The sequence below is a fragment of the Dermacentor albipictus genome, chromosome 4, assembly GCF_038994185.2.
Source record: "Dermacentor albipictus isolate Rhodes 1998 colony chromosome 4, USDA_Dalb.pri_finalv2, whole genome shotgun sequence".
NCBI lineage: Eukaryota > Metazoa > Arthropoda > Arachnida > Ixodida > Ixodidae > Dermacentor > Dermacentor albipictus.
The window spans coordinates 107,928,345-107,945,819 of NC_091824.1; the positions used below are offsets into that span (position 1 = coordinate 107,928,345).

Here is a 17,475-nt window from a genome sequence, read left to right on the forward strand (position 1 = left end):
AGCAGTTGACGAACCGCATCGACGCACGCATCACTGTTATGTCTGCTTCCATGGCCTATAGTTCGCATTCGTGTTTCTGACGTTCGTGTATTGAGCGACGAAACTTCTTTGCATGATATCCCGTTGTCTTCTCGAGTCGGTCTTCTTGTTTCATGGTTAAAAGACACAAAACTTTGAGTGCAGACTTACGATTTTGATCATGGCTGGCATCAGTGAAGAGAGACGCAAAGAGATGGAAGAAGAGATGAGCCGGTGAGACTTGCCTTGCTTACACCGTAAATAATACTTGTGCAAGTAATGAAGTTCAGCTATTAGTATTCTTATAGGTAGCTAACAGATTAGCAACCAACTGTGCTACTCAGGTTTTTGATGCCAAGATGTTTGGAAAAGCAGAATGGCTCAAGGTTTTACCTGACAAGAAGAGCGGGCTTTCAAAACAGTTGCGTTCATACTCGATCGGGTCAAGCATGGCTTCGAGGCGCTTGCCCCCAGTGAAGTTTTTGTTTCGAAGGTGATAATTAGTAGTAAGTTGACCGGACACGCTGTTTCTTACTCCGCATTTTATAAAGTGTGCTTTAAAACATTAGTCTACTGTTGACGTCGTCTTGTAGCGAGGCTCAAATGATATCAGTCGTATCAAATTGCGGCACATCTAGCCTTTAAATATGATTGGCGACTTTAATATAAATAGCAATATATCTTAGGATGGGTACGCAATTGGTGATATGCTTTAGATGTTATGCTTTAGATGTTATGATGATTATTACGAAGAGCGGCACATGCCCAGCGACACATAAGCCGTGACCTAAGTCGGCGTGAGAGAGAGACGGAAACATGCTTTAATGATACGCTAGGGACGTTATCGTGTCGCTTTGCTTGTAGCCATAACCTCCTCGATTAATTCTCGAGAATTTATTGAGGAGGCTATCTGCATACCCAGCGACCCATGTTGGTCGGATGGTTGGGTTTAAACATTGTCCCCTTAGCACAGCAGCCTTATGCTCTAACCGTGTTACTATATACTGCCCTGTGACCCAAGTAGACGTTAAAGAAGTTAGACCAGGGAGTGCGTGAAGTATCCTAAAAGTGCTAATTGCATTAAAGGTATTTTAGTGTGGTCCACGATTTTTCAATTCATTATTGCCGTTTCCTAGCTATTCGTCTGCTCGCTGGTGCAACTTCACATGATCAAAGTGTTTGACTCCGTAAATATCTCTGCACCGCCTAACTGCAGATAAAAATTCACAATTAGGGACGATAACTCTGTGCAGGGGTCACATTCTCCTTGTGTGTTTCCACTTGTTGATTAGGGCTACTCAGGGCTGTGTGAGGAATGCTTACACCGGCATGAGCTCTCATGAGAGCACACCGGAGTTCTCCGTCCCGTCAGCCCACGGGTAGGCGTTATCAACCCATCAATTTAACCATCCTACGGAGAAATTTTTGTATGCGGCACAGAAGTCTAGTTATGTGGTTTTACCTCTACACGTGGTTGCGAACGTTGCCTGTAAAAATTTCTGATCTTTTTCAAGTAAGATCTGTAGAAGTACTCCGGCGGGAAGTATTCTTCCCTCAGCCCAATAGGTGCACTGAAGAGGGAAAAAAATATATATATATTTATTTTCGTATTATACAAGAAACTACAAAGCACTTGGGATGCCTTTATTAGGTTCACAAACATGACAACGACAAATTAATAAAAAAACTGTTCTTTGCTTCCTGTGATACTGCCTGAAGCAGGTGTCTACTCAATGTTACTGTGTGGCATAGCACAAATCTGACAGATGTACTGCATCCAATTTTCTACTACCGTCATACAGCAGTGCCAGCACATATTCATAACGAAACAGACTTGCAGTGAATTCTAAATAAATAAAATTTTGTTCCTAATAAAATTGTTTCAAAGCTATTATGCATCATCCAAGGCTGCAACTCACATGAAGCAATCAAGTAAACAATGTTGCTGGCACCAATTCAAAGTCTGAGAAATGCTGTAGATTCTTTTTTCAGCAACAAAGGGCACCATTGCATTCGACCTAAATTTTACAATGTTTCCGTATAGTGGCAGCACATTCCTGTAATAGGAATAATGCTTATCGTGGGCTTGCTACACGCATAAAGCACATGGAAAATATGGTTCCTGCAAGCTGTGAAAGTTTTGAAGCATGTCACTTTTAGCGCATACCATAGCACTTTGTTGCCAGGAGAAAATGCAATAAATTCAATCAGCATTCCTGATCACCAAAGGTAATATGCTCACACGAGGTGCATGCTGTTCTCATGTGGAAAGAAAAAAAAAATCTTGATGGAAGGCAATGCAAACACACTTGCATCACTGTAAATATTGACGTGCATCAACATTTGTTGTTTTACTTGCTTGAGCAGACCACAAAATTATTTCTGCTTGAAGATAGCCTGAGTGTCACATCGTACTAAAGTGGAGGCACTATCAAGCCTGCTAAATTGACATCTAAGTTTATGCGAGGCTAAAGGTCAACTCAGGTTTGATGACCTCGCTCGACCTCATCCCATGAGGTTGAGGATGTCTCGCTCATGGAGTTTCATACAATGTTACCTAGAGGGAAGACTGCTGCTGGGATGGCGTCGTATGCATGGGAATGCTGAGATCTGGTAGTATTGGATTGTCATATTTCTCGGAGAGCCAGGGCACCTTGAAGGTGTGCCTGGCTAGCAGCGTTCTGTCACAGTGGTTAATTTTCTGCTAATACTGCATGTAAAATGCTGTTTTCTGTTTAATATTATGTAAAAAAAAAAAAACATTTTTTATTCAATCATGGGGACTTGTGCTGGGTTGTATTATTATATCAAACATAAAAAAGTACTGGCAAGCTGCTGAAATTGGAGGACAGGCACCAAGGTTTGTGCTCACTGTGCGCCAAAATAGAATCATCTATTTGTCTGCATTTATTTTCCTCGCTTGCTTGTTACACTCTGTGCGAGTAAACTTTGTTGAAAGATGCACATGTGAATCAAAACATTTGGGAAGAATTTACATTAAAAACCCTTTATCTGGGCAGCTAGGCCATGTATTAGGCCAAGTCCCACACGCCCACATCCTGGCATTCCCATAATGGCACAGTGCCCATTTGGAAACTCGCATTGACACTGTTGCCAGATTTATCTCTGGGTAACATTATAAGAAACTCTGTGGTTTCACCTAAATTTCCTGCAGCTGCCAGGAACTCATTTCAACCTCACTAGTGAGCTTAATGTCAAGCCCTCATTGTGCGAGTTTAGGGCCATGTTGTCAGCATCAAATGTACTTAGTAGTTGTGTTTCCCACATGCGGAGGTTCCAGGATGTTGCAGAAACAGTTTTGAGACTGACTTGTTTTATGTACGCCCCATGCCTCCTGCGATCTTCGATGTCATTTGTGGCAGGAAACAGCACCCACTTTCAATTATATGCATTCTTGCTGCTTTCTTTTTGTTCCTTTTAACATGTTTGTGGGCAGAACTTCACTCATGTAGCACCTTAGAAGCTGCAGGAAACATCCTGACTACCTAACCTCAAACTCTTGTGTGTGGCTGGAGTTGATTTTTTTTACCTTGCTCACAGATTACCTAACAATTGCTAACCTCGCATCACTCATTACAACTGCGGTTAAATTCAGACTGAGGTCAACCTCATCGCATAGAAAATTCATAAGTTTGCCGACCCCCATCTAAAACACAGTACCAACATTCAGAGATATGAGTGAACACTACTTTTGGGTGCCTTTTTACAACTGTTCTCATAAGGTTCGAAAGACTAAGCCGACACTAACTGCTTTAAAATAAATATTGAGTCTCTAGCATTAATGATCAAAGTAACATCATCCTCTGAACTGTTTCCATACTTCGGTATAGGTGACTTGCATGGAAAGCTTGCTCTTCTGGACATTCCAAGAATGTTTTCATCGTCTTAAACGTCTGGATTGAAATTTAGTTAAAAACAAAAATGTCATCATGTTAAGCATCTAGAGTGGCATAAAGATGGCACAGGCTCAATTATTCTTTTGAATTAAAAAAGAGGGTGACTTTCCTGTCTATGCTTTCTCAATTTCTTTCTCTATGCTCCCCCCTCCCCCTTCTACACAACAGCATCTAAACAAATGTATAGTACAGTCCACTGTTAAACAGAAGACGGAATTATCTTTCCAGATCTGATTACGACTTGGTTTTGACACAATGACCTTGGCAGTAATCTTTTTTGTCTATATAGGCCCACCTAATGTGCCACATGAAGTGCTTTCTTCCTATGGAGACAGTGATATGTTTTAGTTGTTTGAATACTTAATTAGGTGTTCACTTTAAAAATGGACCGTACTTTACACTGAGAAATCAGCTGGTCAGCGAAGAGTTCCCTCACATCATTTTGTGTGGTGATTCAAATATTCAGTGCCAATTCTGTGTCGCCTGGCTTTGTACTACCAATAGGTTCGAGCAGGAGATATCCATGCCTGAACCGGGGCACCCTGTTGGTGCCGAGGGTCCACCACCGGGGCCGAGGCTTCCTGCAGGACCTGCTCTTCAGAGACCAAGGCTAGCCCCTCCACCCCCACCACCTCCTCCGTTAGCAGGTATGAATACTAGTGTGGTGCATAGATCACAAGGTGGCCCTCGTCTCTGCGAAATATGAAACAGTTGTTATGCAAAATTGCATGAAATTTTAATCTGAAGTCCGTGCACCCTTCCTCTCGAGGGAGCCGCACTCCTAAGCAGATAGTCAAGGTTTGAAAGTTTGAAAGTTTATTTAACATAATGAATGTATACAATTGCAAAGTACACACTTTTGGGACCCAACAAATTTGTTAAAGGGTCCCTACCGATTGTTATCAGGGAAAAAACACTTCTTTTTTTTTTATACTGCAAAATCACACAAAACCTAAATAGCTGAATAAGTAAAACAAGAAAATACAGTAGTAGGGAACATTTCACAAATGAGATACATTTTTCTAACAATTTTCTTTGTTACATCATCGAAAACATCGGCACAGGAAAATAAAGAAAAAAATAAAAGTGAGGGCATGTGCAAGCATCCGCAGTGTTGCACAAATACCTCAACATAAGGCGCACCGCATGCAACATCCTCAATTATTTTACGTGACCTCGGCAAATTGCCCATTGCTGAACATGCTGTTACAAACGGCCTGCAAGGGCACCAACCTACAATATTTTCCCAGCCAGCTGCTGCTGTAGAGACGGCGAGCTTCCCAGAAGCCACCTTGAAACCCTTCCCCACCTGCTGCGGTGACTTGCTTTGTAGGGGCGACGATGTGCCTCATCAACATCCCCTCGGCGCCGCTATGACTAAATGTGGTCGGCGGACCATGTATTGTTAGTGGATTCGCCATCACGGCTTGTTTGAAGCGGTGGAAATCCTGGGAGAAGATGTCTTGCGGCCGTCTCATGAGGCTTAGAAGTCATGGACAGATGTGGCGGCCATTGTCTGCATAGTCAACACTGGGATGAAGAGGTGCCTGCTCAGGTCAAGCACTGTGTCTACGAGAACCCTTTCACCTTGGTGTGGTTAGTGCAACCTGTGCAGAAGTGAGTGTGCCCCTCAAAGGCGGATCGGCTACGATTACTTTGGACGCTCCGAATTAGTCGGCAGTGAATTGCCGTTTTCCCTCACCTAGGGATCTAGGGAGGACAGAATGTATTAAGGTGCCATTGGCAGCTCCTCAGTGTGCATTCCTCTTTCAGTCACGTTAGACTGATGAACTGTAACGTTCTCATGTAGATTCATTAAAGAAATCCCATATTCCTCGTTCTCGGTGAGAACCGAGAACGAGGAAGCTGAGGAACGAGTAACGGTGAAGCTGAGCCAGGGCTGAGCTTCAACGTCTTCAGCATGGATAAGTTGGATGACGGCATGGGCCAGCTACCATCTATTTCTTGTTTGACCCCAACCATTACAACGCCATACTGCCACTGAGAGTGTGCCAGGCAGCAAAAATAGAAGAAGGAAAAATAAAGGAAAAGAGGCAGGGCTCCTAACATAAATGTGATGCAGTTCCTCAGCTCTGGTGTGGGAGAAGGCACAAGGAATGCTACTTGTGAATGCTAGCCAACTCAAAAGGGGAAAGTGTCTATGTTGGCAGTGAAGCTTGTCACCTGGCAGCATAGCAATGCGACATTTCCATTTCTACTATATCCACTAATAATGAATCAGTTTGAAAAATTCTTGCAGTGAAATGCTCTCTAGATGGGGACTTGCAGCTTCCAGTGTTTAACCAAAATTTTCAGTTGGGCCAGGTGAAGGTTCCTTTAAAGGAGTGCTTGCACAACGTTTTCTAACAGTAGTTTCTTTTTTCTTTAAAGGGCCCTTCACCTGGCCTCATTTTAAATTTTGGTTACACACTAGAAGTTGTAAACTACCCACTAGGGCAGTTTACTACTTTCAAGCAACTTACAAGCAACATTCTTTCCTGCATTGTCTGAAGGACCATGTTGCTTTTACATCAAAAGCTTGGCCTCTCATATTCTTCTTGTCATTTTTCACTGTGCAGCCCACTTCCAGTAGTGGCTTTGCCTTCTTCATTGAATGTTTTTCCGAAGTCGCGTGCCACAACGGGCGACGTTGCAAGTAGTGCGTCTAAAATGGAAGCATTTATGTGTGGGACCTTGATTCTTCTCTGGGAAGTGGTGCTGCCAGGGTTTGATAGGCTAAGAGAGCATAATATCAATCTAAACAGAGAACAGGTCAATGGTTTTCTTGCACAGCACTGCAACAGATGCCCCTGCCCTCTGTAAAGATACAGTGATCCTAGAAAAAAGCCTTAACGAGATGACCAAGCTCATCATTGAAGCATATCACATCGCCACTTTCAGTGGGTCTTGTATCAGCAAACAGTCTATCTCATTATCAGGAAAAGAAGTGGAATTTATGTGCTTGGCATGATTCTTTAACACTGACTTCCCATTTTGCCTTGAGAGACGCTATCAGGTTGCTCAGAGCACATGTTCAATTGCATGTGGGGAGAAGGGTATATATGTATGCTGTGATCCTCCAATAAATACTAGTTGAAAGTTAGCATGAAACGTGTGTGTTGTCTGTGTTTTTCTTTTATCCTAATTCTCATGCGCTAGGCCTTTTGCCTCCATCATGATATACCAACAAGCCCAACATGCAACTTTTGTCAGAGTTTGTACACCTCCTTGAAAACCCTCGAATTTGGAAAAACAGATTCAAAGGTCCTGGGATGGGAGGTGACTTTTGATGATTCAAAGTAAATAACTCCACACAGGAGTCAGACCATGGACACTGTCTTTTGGGAAACAATCCTTGACAGCTGCCCTTTAGCCTAGACATCGGTGATCACCCATTGTGTTTACACCGGAGGTGCCAAACCGATATGCCGCCGGCTGTACCGTGTCTCACATGCTGAATGACAAGTGATACAACGAGAAGTTGATAAGATGTTGACTTTAGGCATTATAAAGCCATCTTGCTGTTCGTGGGTGTCCACTGTTGTCCTTGTCAAAAAGAAGGATGGCAGTTGGTACTTTTGTTTGGAGAACAGACACTTAAAATAAGTCACAGGCAAGGATTTCTACCCCTTGCCGCGTATTGATGAAGCCTTCGACTGCTTGCACAGAGCCGAGTACTCTTCATCGATCGATCTCCGGTCAGGCTGTTGGCAAATCTCGGTAGACAACATGGACCACAAGGAAGCTGCCATTGTAACACCTGATGGCCTCTATCAATTCAAGGTTAGGCCATTCAGTATTTGTAATGCCCCGGCAACCTTCAAAAGAATGATGGATTCCTTACTTTGTGGCTATAAATGGTCCCCATGTCTCTGTTATTGAGACGATATCGTCTTTTCACCAACTTTCACTGGTCATCTAACGCATCTATTGGCTATTTTTGCTGTTTTCCAATGCGCCAGCTGATAATTGAACTCATCCAAGCGCCACTTTGCACGTTGTCAAGTTACTGTTCGTGACCATCTCGTCAGTGCACAACTTCCCGGCTCCGTTTTCTATCACAAGTGTAAGAAGCTTTGTTAGTCTATGCTTGCATTTCCATCGTCTAATCAAGAATTTCGCCGAAACAGCTCACTCACTCACCGACTTACTCAAGAAGGATGTTGCTTTCACATGGGGCTTTGCTCAAACCAGAGCCTTCTCTGCCCTGGTACGCTTGCTCATGACTCCCCCATTGCTGGCTCATTATGATCCGTCTGCCGCCACTGAACTTTACACTGATGCCAGGGGCCATGAAATTGGGGCTGTACTTGTTCAATGGCAGCATAATGGAGAGCATGTAATTGCATACGCCAGCTGCCTCCTGTTACCCGCCGAGAGGAATTTTTCAATTACCGAATGGGATTGCCTGACGTTAGTTTGGGCAGTTGCCAAATTTTGCCCCTATTTGTACGGCCGCACATTTTACATGGTTACTGATCACCACGCCTTGTGCTGGCTCTCCTCACTTAAAGACCCCACTGGACGGTTGGGTAGATGAGCGCTACGGCTCCAAGAATATTTATCTGTTTTATACAAGTCAGGCCGTTTGCACAAGGATTCCGACTGTCTCTGCCATCATCCTGTTGACCGCCCTGAATATGATGCTCAGGGCTCCGACTCTTGCATCTTGGCCATTTCTGATCTGCAGGACATCTGCACTGAACAACATTGTAATGACAGCATACCTGTTCTCATTGATCGTCTCAATGCTGGACATTCGAAGTCTAAGCTGCATTCGTTGATCCTCTGTGATGACATTCTCTACCATTGCAGCTCACACCCCAAAGGACCAGAATTTTACTCCTACCACACCTTCTCCAGTCATCAGTTCTTGTGCATGACGCCCCTACTGCAGTCCACCTCGGCATTTTGCGTACTTACGACCGCGTATGGCACCGCTTCTACTGGCCAGGCTTATACCGCTCTGTGCACCGCTACATTGCAGCCTCTGTGCTCTGTCAGTGCTGCAAAACACCTGCTATGCTGCCCGCTGGACGCCTTCACCCCATGATGTGCCTTAGAACCATTTTTTCGCGTCGGTGTCGATCTTCTCGCCCCTTTTCGGACTTCGAAATCTGGCAGTAAGTGGGTCGTTGACGTGACTGATTATGTGATCCGGTACGCGATCACACAAGCTTTGCGCACAAGCTGTGCAACTGAGGTGGCAGATTTCCTTTTACATGATGTCATCTTCCATTACGGCGTACCCCGGCAGCTCCTCACTGACCGCGGCTGCACCTTCTTGTCCCGACTAGTTGAAGACTTTCTTCACTCCTGTTCTGCCGAGCACAAGCTTTCCACTGCCTACCACCCACAGATAAACGGACTGATGGAGCGGCTTAATGTCACGTTGACAGAAATGCCGTCTATGCACGTTTAGGATGACCACAGTGATTGGGACAGTATGCTACCCTTCGTGATGTTCGCCTATAATTCGTCCCATCACAAGACCGCTGGCTTTTCACCCTTTTACCTTCTGTTTGATTGCCACCCTTCTTTTCACTTTGACACACTGCTTCTTTCCTCGATGAACGCTCCCACTGAATACCTCAAGACATCTTCACCTGGGCTCACACAGCACGCCGGATTGCTGGCTCCCGGCTCACTGAGTTTTATGCTGCACAGAAGATCCAGTGCGACAGCTGAGATCGGGACGTTCAATTTCATGCTGGCTCCGTTGCCCTCCCATAGATACGATGTCGCCGCGACGACTTGTCTGAAAAGCTGTTGCCGTGCTTCACAGGGCGCTACACGATATTGCATCAGCTTGGCAATGTGAACTACGAGATCGCTTTGCTGGACTTGCTTGTCCCCACAAACGTTGTGCATGTGTCCCGGCTGAAGCCTTACTTTGCCACAAGTTCACCACCCTTATAGTTAGTGCTGAGATGGCGCCTTTACGGGCAGGGGTAATGTTACAGAGCAACCAAGAGTGGCGCCATTCACAAGAAAATGATTTGACTTGGAATCGGTCCCGACAGTCATCTTGTTTTTGCATCGTTCTCTTTCTTGTAAATATTGTAAATACATCTTTATATGTGACTTCTGCAACATAACAATATTTTCCCTTGAGAAGGTCGCTAAACAATAGCACTTTAGTGTTGCCACAGCCAGAGATGACAATGAGGAAAGTAAGTTTCAGCCATTTAGCTTCAGCAAGACTAGTATCTTAATTTGGCCGAAGTCGTACGCTACTAGCCATCATGTCAGAAGGCAACTGACATCACTACAATGGAAAAGGCAGCATAAAGAAGTGACCTGTGCAGCTTGAAGCAAGTGTCGAACTCATCAGCTGCTTAGCTGCAAGAAATATAAGCTAAAAAAAAAAGATTTTGTTATTTTTCAGTGTACGTGTATGTATAAAGTTTGTTTCCTCTTCCTTGAATTATGGCCTATGGCATCCTTCAATTGTCCTTGAATTTTAAGTCAAACATGTTGTATGAACCCTGGGCTGTCTTCAGAGAAAGGCACACAAGCTTTTGTTCAAAATTTCAGTGGGTTTCGGGCTATGCAGCTGTTTGATACATTGCAGGCTTGATCGTCAGCACAGGATCTATGTACCGCAATTGTCTGTTTGCAATATCCAAACATGGTAAGGGTCCCTTTAGATGAATGTCAGAGTGCCTTAAATAAGTGGCGCTGATGCTTATTTCTACGAAATAGTTGGGGTTACGGTATCCAGGTTGATGCGTTGTGGTGTCGCAGTACATGGGCATGCTTTATTCTTGCAATTGGTGTGGCTGCCACGCACAAGTGCGGCCACAAGAAATGTGCACAGCACTGTTTTATGTCATCATACCTAGCCTTACTGCTACAGAATGTCTACAAATATTGCTATGTGTCATGACATCTTAATAATGTAAATGATGCCTGGTCCACTGTTTCAAGACCAACTTTATTGTCAAGTTATTATTGTATTTCCCAACTTTCATAGCTTGCTGAGGGTTATCATTTTTTGCGTGCAGATCCTGTCGTAGAGCTTCCTCAGCTTCAAAAATGTGTCAGTTAAAAGTGTGTATGTACTACATTTACAAAAATATTGAAAGAATGCTGAAGTCTTTCAGTATAGAGCACAGGCACACCATGTAAAATATGACAAGACAGCTGTCTACCCACACCTTTCACTATGTTTATGTTATGTGCCTCCAAGAAACACCTCCTTAAGACAGCCTGCGGATCTCGCACTCTCGTTCTGTGGCACACTCTGCAGACCAAAGTTCACCTTTGCTGAAGAACTGAGTGAAGGAAACCTGAGAGGCAGTCGTCTCCGAAACACAAATGGCACGGGTCACATTCAAGCAAGCAGCGCGCAGGACATAGCATAAGTGTATCCCCAGTTTATGATCAGTTCCCGTAATGAAGTTGTTATCTTTCTAAATGAACCATCTCTCATTTTCTCTGATGGTGAATATACGGTTTAGCTGGAGTGAGAGATTGTGGTCAGGGCTGGGCAAAGATAATTGCAGTTGTATCGAGATACGATACAAGATACTCAGGCAACAAGTATTTGAGATACAGATACAAGATACTAGAGCAATTATTGTATCCAATACAATACTTTTAATTTGTATTTTAAGATATACATTAGCAAATATTTTATTATGATCTATATAATGTAGCAGCAAATGCACATGCACAAAAATGTGCTTGGAAATTTCTTAACTCCGACCAACCTTCTTTCACTTGAATAAAATGTCTGTTAGTATAGTTGAATATTTTCGCCTTTTTTTGTCAAAGTATGATATTTTCATTTTGAAACAAATTATTGGGCTTGCTTTATTTGCTGCACTGCCACACATTCTTGCTTGTTGCAACTGTAATTGATGGGAGTCGCTGCTCTGCTTGCCGATCTGTTAGCAGATTGCCATCTAATAACAAGAACATCAATAAGAGGCCTCAGCACGATTGCAGAAATACCACCGGGGAGTTTTACCTTGTCCGTAAACGTATTACCATTCACGCAATGCTGCATCACTGGATAGGAACACGGCAGCTACAACAACGCTGGTAGCATCTTTTTTTTTTTCGATGCATAGTGTATACACAGGGTCTGTTTGATTTGCCTGCACCACTGTAAACCAGTTCACGGTGGTTCACGAGAAGTTCAGAAATTGTGCAGCTCTATTCCTGAGGTGCAGGCCCAGCAAGGCATTCGAAATGAATGCAAAGGTACAGACACGGTGCAGCTGTTATGTTATATCAGACTAATGTGTACGGAGGGTGTAAGTTTGAGAGGTCCTAAACGTCAGGCATGATCAGCTTCTGGGGCATAAATACACACCACACTTGTGTATACACATCAGACGTGCGTAAGCACGGTTTTAACGGTGCTTGAGCCTGTGTGCTGCGTCGGCTACTGTGCTGTTGCCATGCACCTGTACGTGCCTGCACCAAGTCAGCACCAACAGTCGAGTGGGTGCAGCAAAATCATGAACTAGCCCTGCACCTTTCCTGCACCTTTTGAAGTGAACATCGTGGTTCAGTGGCCGTCATTGCTGTACCACTCAAACGAATGGTAGCGCGCAGCACCTCGTGAACTGGTTCAGGTGGTGTAGGCAAATCGAACGAACCTAGAGAGCACATAAAGCTGCAATGGCCTTTGATATTCTACTTATCAGCTGGTGTAAAATATTCGTTAGTGACATATTCATGCCGCATGCATTGGTGTATGCATCACAGTACGGTGGCTATGAGCAAGTGTCATGACAGCAATGCAACTAAAAGAGAAAAATGAAGAAAACAAGAAAGCCACAAAAATTTTGAGAATTGTCTTCTAATGCATAAGCATTGTTTGGCTCGGCTGTGACTTTGTTTTTGCTTAGTTTTCCTTACTTTCTTTTCCTAGCTTATGCATGTCTACCCATCGCCTTTCCGGTGACAAAGAATGCTTAGGCTTTAGTAGACAATTATGAAATTTTCTCGCTGCATTCGTCCCCTTCAGTGCAATCGTACCAACTGAGCTGGAACGCCGGGCATGAGCACTTCTCGACGGTGCAGAGCGGTCGAAAGGGGAACACCAGCTGCTTCAGTAGTGCATGAGGCATTGTGTAAGGGGAAGGTGCATTGCCGCAATGCCATGTCACCCTTTTTCACTCTCGCAATGCTTTGTTATGCATGTGTTCCTTGTCCATGCAAGCTCTCAACTGCATTCTGACTGCACCTCAGTAAGACCCAATGAAAACGTGCCAAGCATCTCGATGCGCTCACTTGCCCGTGAGGTGTTTATAACTCAAGCAATGCTCAGCGGCGTTCAACTGGACATTGGGCCACCCCAAAATTTCAAGTTCGATCACCCCCAGGTTTAAATTGGCCCACCCCTAGATTTCAACCTGGCCCAACCGCAAATTTATGTTATCCACCGCCATATTTCAGTTGGCCCATTGCCAAATTTCACGTTGGCCCACCCCCTGATTTAAGTTGGCCCATCCCCAAATTTAAATTGTGCCACCCCTGAATTTCAAGTTGGCCCCCCGACTATAAAGCTTTCCCATGCATTTTCGAAGGAGCCCTATGGGTACCCTATGGTTATTCACTTTTTATTTCTTTGCTTTAAATTGTTCCTTATTGCTTAAAAGCTACCAGTCATCTACGTTTACACTATCATAATGAATAAATGTCTTAACTTTGCAAATTACACATTTTTGTGCAGATACAAGGCTTCTCACGTGACAGAGCTGCTGGGGATCTCGCCAAAGAATGCTTACACACTAAAAGGTCGGCTGTGCGCCGACATTCGCACTTGCTTTAACACGATAGCCTGGCCCCGGATAGCCGGGCGCCGTGTCGCAGAACATCCAGTGCCGGTGTAGGCGTCCGCGGCCAAGAAAATCATCCCGAACCACACATATTCTATACAGCGCTAAAGTTGTTTTTCTATCACTAAACTTGCTCATACTTGTCTTAAGTTCTTTACAAAAGTTATTGCTTGGAATTTTGAGAATGGCAGCCCACAAACAAATGGCATAAAACAAAACACTGACAGCGCATGCCTTTTATGTTAAATCTTCTCAGTCTGAAATATCAAAGTGCGAAACAATAACAGAAGATCCACCCATGCAAGAGGCCATGTTTCTACCAGAAAGCTCACATTCGTGCATAGATTTTGCCTCCAGCGTTTCCCGGTAAACATTACGGTTACGTATAATCTGCAGTTGCCCAACAGCATGAGATGCAGTCAAAGATCTTTGAATGTCGCATTGCACTCTTAAAGGCAAAGGCTTAAGTGTCCTCCAAGTTTTTTGTCGAGAGGGCGCGAGCGCCACCACGTGGCTCTGCTCTACCAATAGGGGTGCATAGATCTCATCGACTGCCCTCGCTGGAGGGCTCTGATGAAAAGATAAAAGAATGTCACTGCTTTTAGCTTTATTCTGGTCGCTTATGGCATTAGTATCAACTTGAGAAGCGGAGTTCAGCCAACGTTTATAGTTTCGCAGGTTGTTGTTGCATCTTAATATACATGATACATTCTTTCCATGTATCGGAAAACCAGATACTGATACATGCCTTTCCAGACGTATCATGATACAGATACAAGATAACCAAAGAGTATCTAAGATAGTGTCTAAGATACATGTATCTTCGATGATGCCCAGCACTGATTGTAGTCCCAAAACTCTCTCGTCTCCTGTTGTATTCACTGTGATTACTCGGTTGCTGAGAAAATCACGATTGAAGGCAATAAAAAATGGGCAGGGATACATCATCCGCACATTGGTGTAGAGCAGGATTTCTGTGCTGTGCCAGCAGTTTCAGCGGTAGAGCTGTAAGCAACAGGTGAGCCAAAGGCCGCAGAGAGACAGCACCTTAGTCCTTCATAATACTTTGTCACAGCAGCGAAAGCAGGTAGCGCCACAGAATTCTTTTGTGAGAAAATGCAATGAAATTGGTCGAGCCGTATCGTGAAATTCCAGATACAATTTGTCAACTTGACATGCCCTTTAATTCGGTCATGTTCACAAGTCCAAAAAGGCAGCATTGCTATTAGTTAGTGCCAAGTTTTCATGTCCATTCAGGATTTAAATAATTGAAGTCAGTAGCATATTAAACTCACTGACGCTCCTAACTGTTTTACTCTTAAAAGGCTCTACTGAAACATGCTGCATTGTCTAAGGTGCTGAGTGTTGTAAACGCTTTGGTAAGAAACGTTGCATCGAAAGATCTGAAGGAGGTCATTGAAAGGAAGCAGATGGCACGGAAGATGCTCATAGGGGGTGTGATATTTACTCTGCGATTAAATTTATAAACCAAGCTGACGCTAAATTAAACATACGGTTATACACGAAATTCCTGCAGTTATACAGGAAATTAAGATTTCCTGTATAACTGCAGGAAAATTTTGCTTTCTATAAAATTGAAAATTGAATGAAACTGCGCTTTATAACAGTAACTGCAATTGCATAAATCCATTTCGAGCATAAAATTCTTTCCCTTTTTTCTATTTTCCAGGCCCTCCAATGCCTCCCTCAGGACCCCCACCTCACATACAATTCATTCCTCATCAGCTGCGTCACCTCCGTCCTCCGCCACCACCACCACGTATGGCGCCACCACCACCCTTTATCGGCGGACCCCTTGTGCCGCCACCTCCCCCGCCACCATCATTCCTCACGCCAACCAACATGGCAGCAGTGCGTCCTCTCCCTGGGCCCCCTGAGCCATCACCAGCTGTCATTATTCCTTCACCACACCTGCCAGCGCCAGTTGTGGTAGCTCCACCTCCACCTCCTCCTGCGACCATGTCCAGTGTCATCATCGCCTCACCAACTGTGTACTCAGCACCACCCCTCAGGAAGAATGCTGCGGCTGCAGCTCCAGTCATGGCTGGCCCAGCCTTCGCAGCCCAGCCCAGTGGCGTGATTTCCATGCCAGTTGTGCCAGTGGTGGACAGCACTAAAGCCGAGACCTTAAAAGAGACCAAGTCCAAGTCGTCCAAGCAGTCCTCCCACAAGTCGTCAGAAAAACAAAAGTCATCTGATCGGTCAGCGGAAAAGACGAAGGCTGCTGAGAAGTCGGCGTCTGCTGGTAGTGAGGAAGCAGGCTCTGCAAAGAAACGGAGAAAAGAGAAACGTCTGCTGCGGACAGCAGGACAGCAGACGTGGGAGGACAGTTCACTCAACGGGTGGGATACAGGTGAGTTAGTGGTTGTGCTGTCAGGTTATGTGGCATGCCTAGACTGTATCCAGCCACCAAAATCTGTAAAAACTATATTTACTAAAGTAGGATGAAGATGCAGGAAAGGCGCCAGAATTCTTTCCAAATTAGGCACTTTATTTACTCCTTCCACGGTCTCTACCACTACACCTGAAAACAAGAGCTGCTGTCATTCTCGCACTGTACTTGCAGCGCCCTATTGATGCTGGAGGCACAACACTAATGCTAGTTACACCAACAGTCTTTGCCATTTAGTCTACATTCGGTGCAGCAGCACTTCTGTTCAAAAAAGAAACAGGCAGAATTATGTTTTATCCCAGCAGCACTTCTGTGGGATAAAGGGACAGCAACTTCAGGCAAAGCAATGGCTGTCAAGTTGAAGAAACTAGTTTACATGACACTGATATGTCAAGTAATCTGTGGGAAACTGATAACATTTGAAAAACCGAAGGGGCTGCAATGGTGATACTGCAAAAATTGTATGAGTGATGAGAAACAGTAAACTTTGTAGTGATCACATCTGAGAGATTGTCCAGGTTACAATTATTGTGGCCAAGGTTCAAGAGGGCAGGCCAACATGATGGTTGTAGAATGAGGAGAGGTAAAAATAAACTAGCAAGAACATGGTACTGGTTGATTCTGGTGGTAAAGAAAATGGAGTAAGCTTTAAAGGGACTGTCCACAGTTTTTGAAGGACCTCCTACGTGGTAGAGAATAAAAAAAATACTATTCAGTGTGTCCAAACATGCTGTGCCTCCTTTGAAAAGCTAATAGCAACATTTAAAACAGATTTCGTCTACCTGTGTGGTGTCATCGTAAAACAGGATGTCCGCAACACTGATCACTGGATGCAGTGGCTATGCCTCACTGCTAAAAGTGAAAAACTTCAAAGGGATAGGGTTTCCACAGGAATGGTTAGTTTGTTAAACACTGAACTTATGACCCTGATAGCTGTGCTCTGTACGTATTCAGCTGCATAAGTAATTAGTTCTGTGTCTTAGTCACCTACCACATATCACATGTTCTCTACAGGCACGATCTGTCTTTCAGCTGGCGCTGCTGCCAATATTTAAGTCATTTGTGGGACGGTCTAACGGGTACAGTGTGGTGAGGAGTGCCTACACTGGTGTTGGGAAGATACTGGCAAGCCTTAGAGGCACAAGGAAATTTTCGAGATCCTGGAAACGACAGCTATCTTCTCGCAACTCCCACAATGCTACTAGCTCTGCTGCATGTCTCCATGTCGAGAGGGCACACTTAAGGACCTATTGATATCATGGATGCACCACTTAATTCATGAAGGCAGCCCCACTTCTCAACATGCACCGACTAGAAGTAAGCAAGAAAT

The 17,475-nt window shown here is 44.3% G+C and overlaps 1 protein-coding gene across 2 annotated transcripts in view; it reads left to right on the forward strand.

Annotated features, from left to right (window-relative positions):
• Nucleotides 1-6: 6 nt before the first annotated feature.
• The window catches only part of LOC139059236 (RNA-binding protein 42), a 140,051-nt gene continuing 122,582 nt past the window's right edge, over nucleotides 7-17,475 (forward strand). For both annotated transcript variants that reach the window (XM_070537381.1, XM_070537380.1), the window contains exons 1-3: nucleotides 7-252; nucleotides 4,440-4,582; nucleotides 15,423-16,106. In XM_070537381.1, coding sequence (XP_070393482.1) covers nucleotides 200-252; nucleotides 4,440-4,582; nucleotides 15,423-16,106 — 880 coding nt within the window. In that variant the 5' untranslated portion in view covers nucleotides 7-199. The remainder of the gene's footprint in view (nucleotides 253-4,439; nucleotides 4,583-15,422; nucleotides 16,107-17,475) is intronic.